The 15,591-nt window shown below is 49.7% G+C and overlaps 2 protein-coding genes across 4 annotated transcripts in view; one reads left to right on the forward strand and one right to left on the reverse strand.

The window, feature by feature from the left end:
• ABHD2 (abhydrolase domain containing 2, acylglycerol lipase) overlaps positions 1-7,065 on the forward strand; it is a 43,153-nt gene extending 36,088 nt beyond the window's left edge. For all 3 annotated transcript variants that reach the window (XM_075045085.1, XM_075045087.1, XM_075045088.1), the window contains exon 11: positions 505-7,065. In XM_075045085.1, the coding sequence (XP_074901186.1) occupies positions 505-701 (197 nt within the window). In that variant the 3' untranslated portion in view covers positions 702-7,065. The remainder of the gene's footprint in view (positions 1-504) is intronic.
• A 3,675-nt stretch (positions 7,066-10,740) lies between these two features.
• On the reverse strand, positions 10,741-14,819 carry RLBP1 (retinaldehyde binding protein 1). Its single transcript, XM_075043958.1, has 7 exons — positions 14,808-14,819; positions 14,408-14,536; positions 13,929-14,130; positions 12,674-12,852; positions 11,817-11,975; positions 11,058-11,168; positions 10,741-10,947 (listed from the first exon to the last, which is right to left on the reverse strand). Exons 1-7 carry the CDS (start codon positions 14,817-14,819, stop codon positions 10,789-10,791), a joined length of 951 nt encoding a protein of 316 aa, XP_074900059.1. The 3' UTR covers positions 10,741-10,788.
• Between the last annotated feature and the right edge of the window lie 772 nt (positions 14,820-15,591).

Genomic DNA, 15,591 nt, shown 5'->3' on the forward strand with positions numbered 1-15,591 from the left:
CCGTTTGAAAGCTGAGAGCAGAGAATTTATTCACAGCTGCTTCCAGACAGAAGAAAGCACAGGGATTTTCTCACTATACAAGGAACAAGGTGGCTGATATACTGTCAGAGCTTAGTGCAGCTCGACATGATGCTAACAGTCCTAGTTCCAGTGTGGAACAGCCTGCAAGTTAAAGATACTCATTTGCTAAAGAATGAGTGTTGTTATGGCAATACAGGTACTGCTGTAAGGGCCCAGCCAGCAGTGTTTCTTGGGCAGACTTCTCGTACTGGCTGGGATTGGTTCCTGCAGACTGGCCTGTTCTGTGAAGCAGTGAGGTTATGTACTTTGGACTTCAAAGTAGCTGTGGCCTTTGTCAGTGCGTTTCTGCTTCCTACATGTGACTGCTCCTTTGGTTCAGATGCTATGCCAAGGGTCAAGTTGATTATCATAACTTAAGATGGTTTCATTCTCAGCTCTAAGATGTTAACCTTCTGGAACTTTGTGCCTCATTTTGTTTTACAGAGAAAAGGGAAAATGTCATGCATGTGCTGCCCCTTCATGGAGGCCACCTGGGATTTTTTGAGGGATCTGTACTATTCCCGGAACCTCTTACCTGGATGGATAAGCTTGTGGTACAGTATGCCAATGCCATCTGCCAGTGGGAGAAGACAAAGTCTCACTGCTCAGACACAGAGCAGGCTGTATCTGGCCAGGAGTAGTTGACCCAAAGACTATGGATCACTTCAGTGTATCTCGCCCTTTGGGAACATCTTGTTCCCTCACCTGCTGCTTCAGGTTCCATTCTCTTTGATATCCTATGGCTGGGGTTTGATCACAATGTTTTCTTCCAAAGTGGAGTTAAAGTGGAGGTTAATATCTGGTCAGAGCATCTTTGCATATATAGTCACTTGGGTTTGTAACTTACTGCTCTGCTTGAAGAATTAGGTTGCTGACTCTGACTTGTTACAGGGTTATTGAGCTAAAGACTGCTTGCTTTAATATAGCAAATCAAAATGTCAAAATCTCTTCACCTGCTGGTCAAAAACTTGATCTGAAGTGTTTGTTTAGGTGCAGATTACAGTGTAACTATGACTCTGTTCTTTGTCCCGGTGCTGGAAAAACCCTGTACCAAGCCACAAGCCAGTGAGTGATTCAGTCTGTAAGCCACTACAATGTGGCTTGGAAAAACAGATGCTTGACTGCAAGTGGAGTTCCAGCCTTGCACCATCTCAAGGGAGGCCTTTTAGTTCCTAGGAATGCACTTACACAAGTCAATCAGTTTAAAAATACTTAACTTTTCCATGCTTCAGCTGTCTGTGGATTGGGCTGTCTTTATGCTGGGACTCCAAGTAGAGAAAAGCTGCAGGCTGGTAATACCAGTTAATGTTTCTATGTTAATTTGTTCTCACACCAAGACTAGATCAGTCACCTTCTTGTCATCTTTGCCTCTTTTTAAATGTAGTCATCTTTTTAGTACTGGATTTTTTTGTTTAACCCAGGGCTTTTTAAAGCTGGCTCCGGCTTCCAAATGGAAACCAGTGATTAAGAATCTGCAGGATCTTTTTGTGAGCTCAATCTGTTTTTAAGAATATTTCATAGACAATTAAGTATTCTGTTAGGGATTAATTTGTTGGGGGGAATGTATCTATTTTAGATTTATTCCCCTTATGTCAGGGTAAATTATACCAAAATTCTTCCCCTTAGCTTTCAAAGCATCAAATGGTTTTCAGACACATGACTTGCCTTACAGTTGATGGGGAACTGGATGTCTCTAGCCCTGTGCAACTAAAATGATAATCTTTGCATGGCTAACTACTTCCATATCTGTGTAAATGCTGTAGGATTACTGGCTCCAGTAGGACACTGGGCTCTTCCTCACTCGAATTCCTTTTCCACACCCAGACATCCTCTTCTAGTTTTAATGTGCAAAGTGAAGTGTGAAAGCTGTTTGCAGGAAAGATGCCTATTCCCTTGTGCTTTTCCCTCAAGTGGCTGTTATGGTCTGTGCCAAGATGATTGTTAAAGACTCCTAGTCTATCCCCTGGAAGGAAAGTTGTCCCATGACAATCTGGAGACTGAAACTTCGTGGTCAAAATCTTTTTTTACTGTTTGTTCTGTCAATATGGTAGTGTCATTAATCCATCCTCAGGACTTCTCTATCACTGTGTCAGTAAAGTTCTTTTCCTGTCATGCTTCCCACATCAATTAGCACTTTATTGCTTCAGCCTTGGTCTGTGTTAGTTTATAGCTTAAGGATGAAACAAGCTGCAAGACTTCAGTCTGGTAATATAGGAGAACAAGCCTTCTGGACTGTCCTGTCACTGAACTTCACTAGGTTGGAGAGGTGGTGTTTTGTTTTAATAAAGCAATAATTAACTATTGTAGCAAAGGTGCATTATCATATCAGGAAATTCCTTTCATTTGCCTTAGGCCAGACACCTTGGCCTGTTACAAGGAACTGTGGATATCTGCACATTCTCCTTGTTAGTAAATCCAGGTTTCCTTTTTTCTTCAAAGAAAAGATGTGACCAAATAAAGCTATAGCAAGACTTGGCCATGCTTGTGGCTGTTCCTTAAGAACTATTTTAAGGCATCAGTTAGCAAGGATATTCTTAGCTGATGGATATCTTGTCTCTATGTTGTTATCCTCTTATTCATACTGCATCTGTATATCACTAAAATCTGTCATAAAAGACATTTCAGATTTTTGCTTAAGTAGTTGTTCATGTAATATTCATTGGATATGACTTAAATATCTTCTCACGTCAACAGAAGTGGAGTGTAAACAACACTTGTACACATCAAATAGATACAGTATAAATTTAGGTGTGCTAAGGGGATATGGTTTTTATCTCCAGTGGGTTACAACTTTAGAAGTGTTTTGACTTTCATAGTATGCTACAGCTGTAGCTTACACAGGTCATGGCTGTCTGCCTTGAGGAAACAAAACTGCCCTTCCCATGCTTCATGTGTCCTTCCTCAATCCAGCTTTACTATGCTGAGATAAGCATCAACTTCAGACAGCTCTAGAGGAACAGAAGTTGTCCTTAGTACCAATACCACTGTTGAGGTGAGAAGCCCAACATATAACCCAACATGTGGATACCTATGAAAGAAAGGTCAGTATGCATCTGACCTCCTTTGAGAGCAAAATATCTGCCTTCCTCAACTTGCGAGCCTTATCAAAAGTAGGGGTGCTCTGCCCAGTTCCTCAACTGGCTGAAGCTCTGCCTTCTTCCCCAGGACACCAGACTGGCAGAACAGTTCAGTTGACTTGCCTGGAATGTGAAAGTCAGGAGGGTGAGAACTGGCTAGGTACTATCTGGGAAGGTTAATGCTGAGACAAGGCAAGTGTTTTGCCTCTGCTTTTTGGCCAAGTCATGCCAGTCCCTCTGAAAGCGGAGCTTTGTCTTGGAAAGCTTTTTCTTGGAAAAAAAACTTCCTTCTTCCATTTTGCAAAGATGATCATTCTTGATGAACTAGGCTTTCAAATGGGTTTTTCTGTTCCTGAGGTATGAGGAAGCAACGTTCTTGTCAAATGTACCCTTGTTTCAAACTGATTTCACTACAGCAGATCACCAGTCAATCAATGACCAGTTTTTAGGCAAGTTTTCTAAAATGATGTGAGCAACTGGGCAATTCTCAAAGCAGCAGGAGCTGTGGCCTTGTCTAATCAGATTTTTTTTCTTTAAAGTTGGAGGGTCTTTTTGAGGAACACTCCTTCCTTCCCCTGCAACCCAAGCCTTCATACTTCAGAAGTGCCAATGCTGTGGTCTTTCTGAAACTCTCAACTACAGAAGTAATATGGGTCTCTGTCTTGCTCCTTTGACCTGTTTTTGCACTTGCATCTACAGCTGTTCAAACCACTTGTGACTTGACCAACTAATTCTAGCCTCTTTGGGGAAGAAGAACTCTTGTCACGGCTTGTTTGTGCAAGTTTTCTGGAGCCTGAGGTTCAGCTTACTAAGCTTGTTGTAGGCGGAAGCAGTAGAACAAAAAACATGTTCTCATCTCACCCAGTTTGATGCTGCTTTCAGAGCAAGACTCATGGTGTCAGACTTGGAGCAGTAACTTAGAGATCTTAGGAAGGTGGGAGAGGAGAAAGTTAAGCTGCAGTCCATGTTATCCAAAGACCTTCAAAGAAAGGAATTGTGTATTAAATCTTGCTGCTGACAGTGACTGGCAACTGATACCTAGCACCAGTACCCCAAGATGCATAGGATGTACAGTCTTGATCTGAAATACCCTTTTCTCCCAAAATAAGGCAATGTTAGTCGTGTGATGTGGGCAGGTGGTCTTCATTTGCCCAGTGAACTCAACCTTAAATACAATCTGAATTTTTAAGTCTTAAAGGTGAAGTCATCTTTTTCATCTTTTGTCAGGACACGAGGTTGTTGAAGTGTGCTCTTGTAGATCATTACAGTATAGTCTGATAGTGCAGTTCAAAATTACAGCATGATGAATCTGTCATGTGCTCTGTTTAGTTTTAAACTGGGATTAGGAAAAGCGTTAGCAGAGCTCTTCCACAGGTAGTCTCATGTGGTATGCACACCTCTTTCCTGTCACTGGATGTAAGTAGCACTTGATCATAAACCCCAAGGACTCTCTCAATCAGATAGCAAGTTGTAGAACTATTACTCTTTGGTTAGGCTGGTCCAACCATCACCTTTGTCAGTGTCTGGAGAGATCTGAAGATTGTAGGTGAGCAGCTAGGACTTGCTCTTACTGAACACAAGGAACTTGCAGCTTCCACTACATCAGATCTGCCAGCATTTTTAATGGTCCCTTAGCTTCTAAATTGACAGTGTTTTCAGATGGGTTTGGCAGTGTTGTAGTTGCACTGTAAAGACAGACACTTGCACTTCCCTGTAGTCTTTTTTTTTTTCTGCAGTTCCTGTTTATGAAGATACAGGTTACCAAGACAGGGCATTAAGCAAAGATGTTGGGAACTATTGGCTCCAGTACTGAATTTAGCCAAGCTACCTGTGTGTCATCTGTCCTGGGTCTGTCACAAGTTCCTAGACCACAGCCCTTTGACACGTGGTGCCTTGCCCTTTTTTCTTCCCCTCCCTTGACATCAGCGTATCTAGAGACTTCAGTAACAGCTCTGTCGGAGCCTTTGGGGCTTTGCTTTTTAGTAAATGAATTTTCAGACACTAGATAGTAAGACACCTCTGGCGGTGTACACTGTACAAGTGTGCGCTAACTTAAAGGACCCTTGTGGGCAGCCTACAACTAGCTACAGTCTATTTCAAGGCTTAAAATAACAGTGTACATAAGCAGTGGATCATTTTCAGCTCTCTGCTCCTCTAGCAGTAGGGATTGAGTCATAGAAGGAGGGTTTGCTTTGCCTAATATGTGACTTGTTACCTTATAATCCCAAAGTTCTTGTGTCTATTAACTCTCCAGCAGCGTAGCTGGAAGTAGGTTGCCTAAGTGACTACATCTCAAAAGAAAGAGTAGAGAGTAGCAACTTCAGCATTTAATTGCCAAACAGTTTAGTCACCTGGATTGCTTCCAAGTTTTTCTAGAAATATTATGCCTGTCTGGAGCTTATAGAAATTCTTCACAGTCTTTTTCCGGGAGACCAGAAAAGGCCCTAGCCTTGTGGTGCATAAGTCATTTGTTGTGAAGAGCATCTTGTTTCTGGCTTGAGTCATACTCCATGTGTCCTTACTTGTTAGATGGGTTGATTGGCTGGGCAGGTCCTGGAGCCACAGTGACTCAGAGCAGTGTCTCCTTCATGGCTTCTAGGTGAAAAGCGAAGAGCCCTTGGTGTGAGGACTTTTTGAGTTTTCTCCAAGCTTAGAATGCCTCAGAGCAACACCAGACTGAGGGAGGGGTGCCTTGTGACTGTACCCCTTTTATCGTCTGGGAATGTCTGTTACACTGGCCTGGACTTTCTCAGCTGTTGGGGGAGCTTAGGCATAAGTACCATCAATGAGTCAAAGCAGTTGCCAGCTTTCCATGCTGTGGTGCAAGGGTTTCCAGGGTTATCCTGAACTGTTGTATTCTGAACATCTGTATTCTTGGTTTTGCTGGTTAATCCGTGGACACAAACACTGCAATCCAGGGCAGCATTTATCAGGTTGGCTCTGCTGGTATCAAACAGCCTTTTTCAAGTCTATCTGATAACACTCTCCAAAAGCTCCACCTGTGGATAAAGGCTTTTCTTTGTCTTGCCCAATGGCCTTGCCTAAGCCAGGTAGTTTTAATGCCAGTAAGGAGCCTAATCCCACGAGGTGGCTCTATACAAAGCCTTTTTGCTTCTGTCTGAATGACAAGCTTGCATTGTCTATCTCTGGTCATGCACGAGCTTTGATTAGATACAGAACTTCCTTCTAGGATCTCCACTGTAGCTCTACTGGGATGTTGACCCTTCTCATGGCCCCTGCCAACTAGGAAGTCTTTAAAAAAAAAAGCCAAACAAAACACACTTGTATTTGATATAACCAAACCCTACTCCTTAGCCCAAGTCAGCAGCTTTGCAAAGGAGCATGTTTTGTCATTGTGTTACTTGACAGCTTGACCATAATTCTCAGTGACAGATCACTAGACATTCTTCTTGAGAAAGCATAACTTCTTTCTCTGAAAATCCCAAGTTGAAGAGGTGTGTGGAGAGTTCAGGAAGAACAGACCTGTGCTCTTCTCGTTTTGCCCATGCAGCTGTGTTAGAACAGGCTGAGTGACTTCTAATGTTCTTGGTGAGCAGTTTACTATGAAAATATTTTCAAATTGGCAAAATTATACTCTGCAACCACCTCTAAATGCTGCCCTGAAAAAGCTTGTATACTGAGACACTCTCCCTGCTGCCATGTTCTGAGTCAGATTCTCTGGAGCTGACAGCTGCAGGGGAGATGATTTGCAACTAGCAATGCAATTTTTCTATATCTGCTGATGTTTACCTTTAAAATTATATATAAAAATATATATGAAACAATGTCTTTGATTTTTTCTTTGATTTTTTTGTTCTTCTGTGTGGTGTAAAATGGAGGTCATTGCAAAACAAAATGTAATTTTGTTACCTTTGATTCAGTGGGATTTCTTTATTTAAAAATAAAGGACTTATTGAAGTCAGTGCTACATGTAGTGACTGTGTGCAGTGTTACTAGGTGATGAAGTCCAGCTGTCATGCTTTGACAGGCAAAGCAGCCATGCTTTCTCTACTCACTTCCTCAGCAGTGGGGAGAAGATAATCTGATGTGGGAATATACTGGGCTAACAAGGTAATACTGATTAAAATGCAACTGGGTATCTGAACATGTTCCCTCACTTATGAGGTTTGGATTAGCTAAAGGAGGAACAAGAGGAATCCTTTAGTCCCAGGCCTTACATGTGAATTAGTATTAGATGTTAGTTTCTGTTCACTAGTGCTGTCTAAAACAAGACTCTTGGGGGAAGTCTGTCCTTATACCCCTGTGGTATACACTAAGGCAGGAGTTGGTTTGCTGCTCCCTCACTTCCAGACAGGACAACTTTTGTCAGTAACTCCTGTTTAATGAACTATGGTGTTGCCTCTGTGTTTTGACCCACTAGTTGGCTATTCTAGTGGTAAATGCAAGGGCCCTAATTGTTCTAGGAAATGTGAATTAATCCCTCCTTTGAGGGAGAAACCTCAAGTTTACAGTCCTTCCATATTTCTGGGGTGGGGAGGACAAGAGCTGTGGCAGTGTTGGGGGTGTGTTCTCCATCTTTCACTTGTTGCAGCTTCTGTGTCCCCCGCTTAAAGACCTGGCTCCTTGCCCACTGAAAGCTGAAGTGAGTATCAGGCAGGTAAATGGGAAGACTGCACAGGGGCTGTATGTAAAACATGTTTGGTGTGCCAGCCCCTGCCATGCTGTCATCTCCAGCTGGAGATGCCTTCTGCCTCTCTGTTCCAGAGAGCAGAACAAGGACAGAGCTGTTACAGAAAGCCTCTAGGGAGAAGTCAGTCTTAACAATTCCTGCTATATATAGGAGCATCGAACAATTGCCCTGGCTGTCACATCTGCTGGGGCTGGACTTGGTGGCTAAGCATAGGGTGTCTAGCAGGCTCTTGAACAAAGGAGTGTGTGGCTTTCTTGGCAGCTGACAGAGGCTCGCAGCTCAGCTTTCCCTGAGCCCAACTTGGGGAGCTAGGTGGGGGGTGACTTTATCTTCTCCCCCTCTCTCCCTTGCAGCATGTGACACAAGCACTAGTGATGCTCAAGCCTTTCCTAGTTGCTTTTTGTCTTCTAGCCAAGAGAGCTTTTTGATGCAACTCTGGTGGAGAATGGAGATGGCATCAGCTTAAAAAGCTGAATGCCTGCCCTGAAAATACTGACGGGCTATTTTTGGTGGTGGATGAGAGCAGGTTGTGACAGTCCTGTGTCAGCCCCCAGGTTCTCCTAGGATCGCTAGGTTGCTGGCTGGAGGAATGCTCCAGAGCCAGACCTACAGCTATGCCAGGGCTAAGACCTAGCAGGATGGAGAGCTTAGCTGTGGCCCTTCCTGCAGCATGTGGAAGGACTCTCCTCCAGGATGATAGCTTCCCTGGAGCGTGTGGCAAAGCTTCTGGCTCATGTGTTTCTGCAGAAATCATCATCTGTTATTTTTCCCTACTTGAGAGCAAGTAGATTTCCTAATCTTTCAGCTGCTGGCAGAGGAAACACACAACACCATCTCCAGCCAGGACATTGACATCTTTGAGCCCACATCATAGAAAAGCCCTGCCAAATGCACTACTTGACTGACACTAAGAGCTCACCGGTGTGTGGTGTTTTACCTATGGACCAAGTGAGACAGATGTGGAGGGTAACTGGGACTGGTGAGCCGTTGGGGTGGCTGGGCTGGGCCAGGACTGTTGCTGCTCTTCCCCTGTAATGAGAATTGCTCTGTGGGAGGCAGTGTTTTGGGCTCCATCTCTAGTTTATTGGCCATTGTGATTTAGCTGTTAGAACTACTTCAAAACTCCTTCCTGGCTTGGTCAGAGTCACTCTGGGGGGAAGCTGAGGCCAGCATGGATCATGCTCCCTGCTTGGTTTGCTCTGCTGTTCTCCATCTCCCCATCAAAGCAAGCTACTGGCTGACAATTTGTCCCAGCAGTGGTGAGCAGCCACAGGGACCTCCCAGGAGCTGTGCCCGTCCCAGTCCAAATCCCAGAGGCAGCAGTGTGGCGCTCCCTCTGTGCGTATCAGTTGGTTTTGGTTTTTTTTTGTCTTCTGTTTTTACAAGTGAGCTGCAATTGCTCTGTGTCCCAAGCAAGCTGTGCTGTTGTTTTTGCACTGGCCTGATGGTTGTAGGGTTGTCACGTGTGGTTTCCTTCAGATGCCTCCAGATGCTTCCCGGCCCTGTGGAGAGCGCTGTACAGTAAGGAGCCAAACGCAGCAGAGGTACTTTTTGCTCTCCCTCTGGGCTCTCGCACAAGGTTGGCACAGCCTCAGGCTGGGACTCGCCACGCATAGACTAGCCATGCTCGTGAGGCTGGAGAAAACAGATTTAACCCCAGTCGCCTCTGCCCAGAGAGGCCCCATCCTCCCTGCAGCTTCAGAGCTGACGTCCTGTTTGGTTTGAGCCTGAGCCAGTGCCCTGATGAATGTGGCTCTTGTCAGCACCCTCCACCTCAGCCAGCTTCGGGTGGGGGTCTGGTCTTCTGGCTGATGAAAGGCACCCGTGTGTAGATGTGGGGCTGAGAGGGAGAGAGCAGGGACAGGGCATGCTGCGGGACCAGGTTAACAGACAAGAAGGTAACCTGGGCAGAGACCAGCAACTTGCTCCTCTCTAAGCTCTACTGCTGCCCAGAGGAGGAGAAGATGGTCTGGAAACGGGTATCTGATCAGCTCCTTAGAGGAGATGCCTGGTTTGTGAACTGGAACAGACTGCTTTGCCTGGGACGCGGCTACTTCTGCCTCCCTCCTCCCCATCTTGGTCCCGCTGACTCCATGTTAGCAAGGGCTGATCAGCATTAGCATCAGGCACAGCTCTGTTTGCTGGGCGAGGACCCTCCTCTGCCCTCTGTGGTAGCTTCTGGTGGGGCTTCCCTGACTGAGCTCCCTCTTGTGATGCAGTGCTAGGAGAAACAGCTGTGCTGAGGCTTTTGAAGGATTTAGGAGGGTATATTCTGCTTGTCTTTCACTGTCCTGCAGTTAAAATCCATCTCCTAGTCTTAGTGGCTGCTGCAGCCTCTGTTCCTCCTCCCTGCCTGCCTGGCTGAGCAGGTATTAGGCAGAGCCAGCTGGGCCCCGTTTGCATCTTTTGGGCTGTTTTCTCTTTTCTGGTTAGAGCAGGTGACTGAGAATTGGGGGTCCTTGCCCAGCCATGGGGGAGCTCGTTCGGGGATGCAGGTATGATCGAGGTGGCCAGTTCCTTGGCCCCTGTGCCAAAGGGCAGTCAATGATGGGGGGACAGCACTGACACTCCTGGCCTCCTTAGAACAAGCAGTGCAGCCAGCACCTGTGCCCAAAAAGCTGCACCCCTATTCCTGGCTGCTTGCCCCAAGGGACCCTGGAGCTCTGCTGTTAAACACTATTTCTCCCTCGCTGTAGCCCTCCCTTCCCAGAGCAGATGCTCTCCTTGTCGTCCCACTGCAGCTTCAGGGTGTGCTGTGGGAGAGGGCTGGTGGCCTCCTTTTCCTGCTGGCTCCCAAGGGAAGGATGCTCTGCCAGGGAGGGACAGGGCTGCCAGGCAGCCTGCTGCTGGGTTTGGGGAGGGGAGGGACAGGCATGGAGCAACGTGCCCAGAGCGCTTCATCACGAGCAGTCATTCAATCAATGCTACAATAAGGAGGTGGTTGGGGTTAGAGGGCCACCTCTGATCCTATTTTACAGGGGAGGGGAAGCGGATCCCAGTTTAGAGTGCTGTGTCTTCAGCCTCAATGCGGGGCCCAAAGAGCTTCTCTGCAGTTGCTTTGCCGTCGTACTTGGGCAGGGTGCCACCAAAGTCTGCTGGTAAGATGTCAATGTCGATCTCCTGGTAGAAGGACTCCAGCTCCTCCCCATGCACAAAGACCTGGTGGGAGACAGGAGTGACCCTCAGCCGAGGACCTAGGCAACTCTTCCCAGATGCTCTGTTTCACCCAGGGATGTGCCTCTGCCTCCAGGTCCCTTTCCCACACTCACCCTCTCCAGCAGTTTGCTCTTCAGGAAAGGTTTGACCACGTTGTAGGTGGTGGTGAAGTACCAAGGCTGGTGGATGAAGTGGACGGCCTTGAACCGTGCTGGGAAGGAGTCCTAGGATCCCAAACCCAGACACAGACAATTACAAAGGGTGCTGGCCCTGCAGATCTGGGCGGGCAGCAATAGACACCCCAGCACTGCCATGGCTCCCCTTGCCCAGTCTTCCCTTCTCTCTTTGATGGACCCAGAGGATCAGCTGTCCCAATCCCAGGACCACCAGGGAAGCTGAAGAGCCTCGCAGATGGTTCATTGCTCCCACTCCATGAGAAGGACCACATCTCTGCTGTCCTCCTTCCCTGGGGAATGCTGAGTGTCTTTGGTCTCTGGTCTAAGGGCAGAAATCCTGGAGTGCCTATGAGTCTCTATCCAGCTTGGATGGGGCTGGGCTGAGACGGTGGTGAGGAAAGGCCTCCAGGCCATGCTGTAGGATGCTGCAAGGAGTGGTGGTACTGCTTCTGGTTGGCCATTTGAGAGGGCAGGGGGCTGGGGCCAGAAAAATAGGATCTATCTTGCAGGATTTAGCCAATTAGCTGGCAAGGGAAGGAGCGTGTGCCAAGGAACAGACTCTCCACGGTGCTTTCTCATGGTGCCAGTGTAGTGGCAATCCCAAACCCTGCTAGCCCTGCCTTCACCCTTCCCTGAGCTCTCTGCTCCCCCAGGGCCCGCTCTGCCACTGCTGGGCAAAAGACTTTGCCACCTCACCTGCAGCATGTCCACCATCTTCTTGAGCTCAGAGGGTTTGATCCCTGACGCCTGCTGCATGGTGAAGCCCTTGAAGTTCTCAATGATGCAGAAACCGTTGATTTGGGTCTCTTCATTTTCCAGCAGCTTCTCCAAGATAACACAATAGGCACGAAGGATCTGGTGGAGAGAAGCAGGGTCTGGTATTAGGTCTCACCTCCCATAGACCCCAGGAGGTTCCCAGGAAGACCCCCATGCAGCGTTAGCCGGGGTCTGCTTGACTCCAGCCTGCCCGTTGCAGCCAGCCCCAGGACTTCAGAGCAGGGAGGGCATTTCGGAGGATGCTCAACAACCACCATGTTCCCCTTTCAAGGTGGGCACATCTCAGGTCTGGATCAAGGATATGTTCCCACCGAATTCAGAGCTGAGCAGAAAGCGGAGCTTGGAGAACTTGTGAGTTACATGCCTGGAGACCTCTTTGCTAAGAAGCCCTTTCTGTGCCCTATGCCTCAGTTTCCTCCTCTGCCCTGTGGGTTCCTCCTTCCTCAAGCACCTTGGTTTTATGGTGTGGTGCCTTTCTTCACCTCGTGTTACCTGGGCTGGGGGATGCACACCTGAATTTGGCCTGCATCTTGCACCGTGTCAGGGGGAAGGAAGGTGAACCCTTTGGAATGGACCATGCTCTCCCAGACTCCCTGGAAGGATAAATTCAAAGGGCTACAGATCTGCTTCAGCCTGGATTTACCAGCTGGAGGCTGCGTGTGGACATGTGTATATGTGTGTCTAAGGGATGCTGCACTTAGACGTGCTGAGCGGGACAAGCCCAGGAGCAGGACAGTGCTGCTCTGGGAGTGACGGCTGGGCTGGGCTGAGCTGACCTCATCGAAGGTGATCTCTTCGTAATCCCAGTTCTCAATGTTGAAGAGCATCACAACCCGGCCATACTTGTCTCTGCTAGCCAGGATGCCGGGGTAGCCAGCTTCGATGGTGCTGCGCACGGCCTCGGGGGTCAGGTTGTCGAAGAGCTCAGGATACTGCTGGCGGAAGTTCACGTAGCCTGGAGAGAAGCAGAAATCGGGGAGGACAACGGCTGCTCACCTGGCCTCGGGAAGTTGGGGGAGGCCCCAGAGACAGGATGGACTGGCAATGGTGAGACATTGGTCCTGAGCCCGAGAGCTGCAGACCGGCTGTGCCTGGGGTCCACGTGGGTCAGGTCTCCAGCAAAGGTGGGGAAAAGGAGCTCAGCAGCAGACCAGCCTCAGCCCCAGCATGCTCAGTGTTATTCTCCCCATGCCAGGGACTTCCCATGCCTGCCTTCTCTCTGACATCTCAACAAGCAGATGAAGTCATTTTTTCCCTCATTTCCCTTCTCCCCTTCCTCCTCATTTGGGTGATGTCCCCCAGCTCCCCTCCCTTGGCACCCTGCGGGCACAAAATAAGGAATCTCATCCTGGGTCCTGGGAAAATGTGGATGAACAAAACCTCTCATCTGAGAGCCAGTGCTGATAATTACAACTCATTATCCTCCAGGCCAACACAAAGAAGAGTGGAGCCAGAGCCAGGCAGGGCTGCCCTCCCGCTCCCCCTCCATCCCTATGGGTCACTCTCAGTGTGGGGAGGGGGTGCCACAAGCCCCCCACCCTGTGCCCTACCCTTGAGGGGTCCCAGGTGTGCTGAGCCCACCTGGCACAGAAGCATCAGGGTGGGTGCAGGACCAGCTCCTTACAGGGATACAGAGGGGCGTGTATAGGGTATGGGGGTCTCGAGAGGATGCAGCCTAAACCAGCTGGGTTTGCTGCACAAATGAAATAGCCTGCCGCCGCCAAATGCATTTTTCTTCCCATTTTGTCTGGTAAATTAGCAAGGAATGGGACTGTCCTGGTGTTGCGGGATGCCTGGTATCACCCTCATTTATTTCCTTCCCGATCCCTACTCTTTCCCCTGCATCCCAAGCCCCCGCACCCTGCGTTTTTCTATTTATCCTCTCTCCTCATCCCATTCCCATGCCAGGGTCCTGCTCTGCCAGCACAGCCCAGACCGGGGGGCTAGGAGGCACCAGCACAGGACTGGGAGCTGCTGGTGGATGTGTACCCCTGTCCTCACCCAGTATCACAGCCTGGGACCCCTCCCCACCTTTCAGCAGGTCATAGGCCCTGTGGACGTCGAACTTGCGGGCACGAATGAAGCGGAGGAAGAAGGAGTCGTCCTTCCCTTGCACTTTCTCGGCCACCGCCTTGCACACCTCCTCGCCGCCCGCCCGTTCCTGCACCAGCTCCCGCAGCGCCTTCACCGCCACCTCCCTCTGCTCCTCCGTCTCGTTCAGCTCGTCCTTCGCCTGGAGGGGAGCAGAGAGGGGACCCAGCTCAGTGATGCCCCCCACACCCCCCCAAAACACCCTGGAGGTCATTAGGCACCCAAAAGCTGGGGGAGTGTAGTGATGCTCCTTGCAGCATCCCAGTGCGGGGAGGGCAGGGTCATCCAAGTCCCCTACTTGCAGACCCTTTGGGGTAAGTGCAGCCCCTCCCAACACAAGAGCCCGTCGAGGGTCCCCTCTGGCCCCCAAGAAGGAGCAGGAGCCCTGGGCTGCACCTGCTCCCCGTGGCCGCCCTCACCTTCTGCAGGGTGTGCGGGGGGATCTTCTCACACCTCCCGAAGACAGGGCCGTGGTCCTTGGTGGTGAGGCGCTCCAGCTTGGTGCGCAGGGCCTGCTCCTCCTCCGAGACGATGCGGAAGGTGCCCGTCTGGGGGTGAGGAGAGGATGTGGGGTCTCCCCAGCTCCCTACCCCACTGCAGGTCTCCTGGGGTAGGGGGCTATGGGGAAGAGCAGAGCCTCCGCACACGCGCCCAAGGGCATGCAATGGGATGGGGATGGGCTGTGTGCTGCCCAGGCTCCCTGTCGCAGACTGAGAGCAGCTGGGGAGGCAAGGGGTGCGTGGGGTGCACCCCATGCCGGCAGTGCACAGAGGGGATGTTCAGAGCCCAGGGTTGGGGCGGTGCAGAGTCAGTACTCACAACTGTAGACATGTCGTCCTCTGTCCTCTGTTGGCTGCAGGACACTGGGAGAGGGAAGGAGGAATCAGCAGCAGTGGGGATCCCAATGGCCTCCGCAGCCTCCCCATGCCCCATCCCTGCCCCTCTTGTTCAGGCAGGGGTGGAGGTGTGTGCCCAGAGGACACCCCCAATCCTCCTCGGCTCCATTACGTACTGCCCGCATCTCTGCCTGCCTGCTAGGGGCTGAGCAGCCTGAGAAACACCAGGGATGTTTGCAAAAGCAGCTTAAAAATGGGTATTGATCATCTGACACCTTCACACTTTTTTTCCGGCTCTGCCTTTCTGCTGGAGGCTGGGGGCATCTCATGGGGACCTCCAACCCCATGAGCTCAGCCAGTGCTGTTTTGTCTCAGACCACCTTCATACAGGCAGAGGCAAGCACCCAGCTTCGGCCAAGGAGCCAGGCAGCCAGCTTGTGCTTTTTTTGCCTTTTATTTCTACTACCCCGTTATCCCCAGACTGTTTCCCAAACCCTCGAGCCCCACTGCTCCAGCCCAGAGCCCATCGCCAGCTGCAACGCTGGACTGCAAGCCTCTCGGCATCTTTCCAACGTGGTCTGGGTGAAACACCTTGTTCCCATGCATGGGGAGGAGGGAGGGGGCTGCCTTCATCCAACTTCAGCACCTGACCCTGCCCTTGCCCGGCCATAGCACCGGCTCCGAGCCCAGGCTGTGCGAGGGATGCTTGGCTCCAGTTCAACCACTTCCCAGGGCCATCTTCTTCCCCACCAGTTCCTGGGGAAGGG

The sequence above is a fragment of the Buteo buteo genome, chromosome 13 (genome assembly GCF_964188355.1).
Source record: "Buteo buteo chromosome 13, bButBut1.hap1.1, whole genome shotgun sequence".
NCBI lineage: Eukaryota > Metazoa > Chordata > Aves > Accipitriformes > Accipitridae > Buteo > Buteo buteo.

Coding starts and splice junctions, on each gene's coding strand:
- RLBP1 (XM_075043958.1), bottom strand. Junction 12,853..13,928: donor GGCCTATGACCTGCTGAAAG/GTGGGGAGGGGT, acceptor GCTTCTCTCCAG/GCTACGTGAACTTCCGCCAG. Junction 11,169..11,816: donor AGATGGTGGACATGCTGCAG/GTGAGGTGGCAA, acceptor TTGGGATCCTAG/GACTCCTTCCCAGCACGGTT.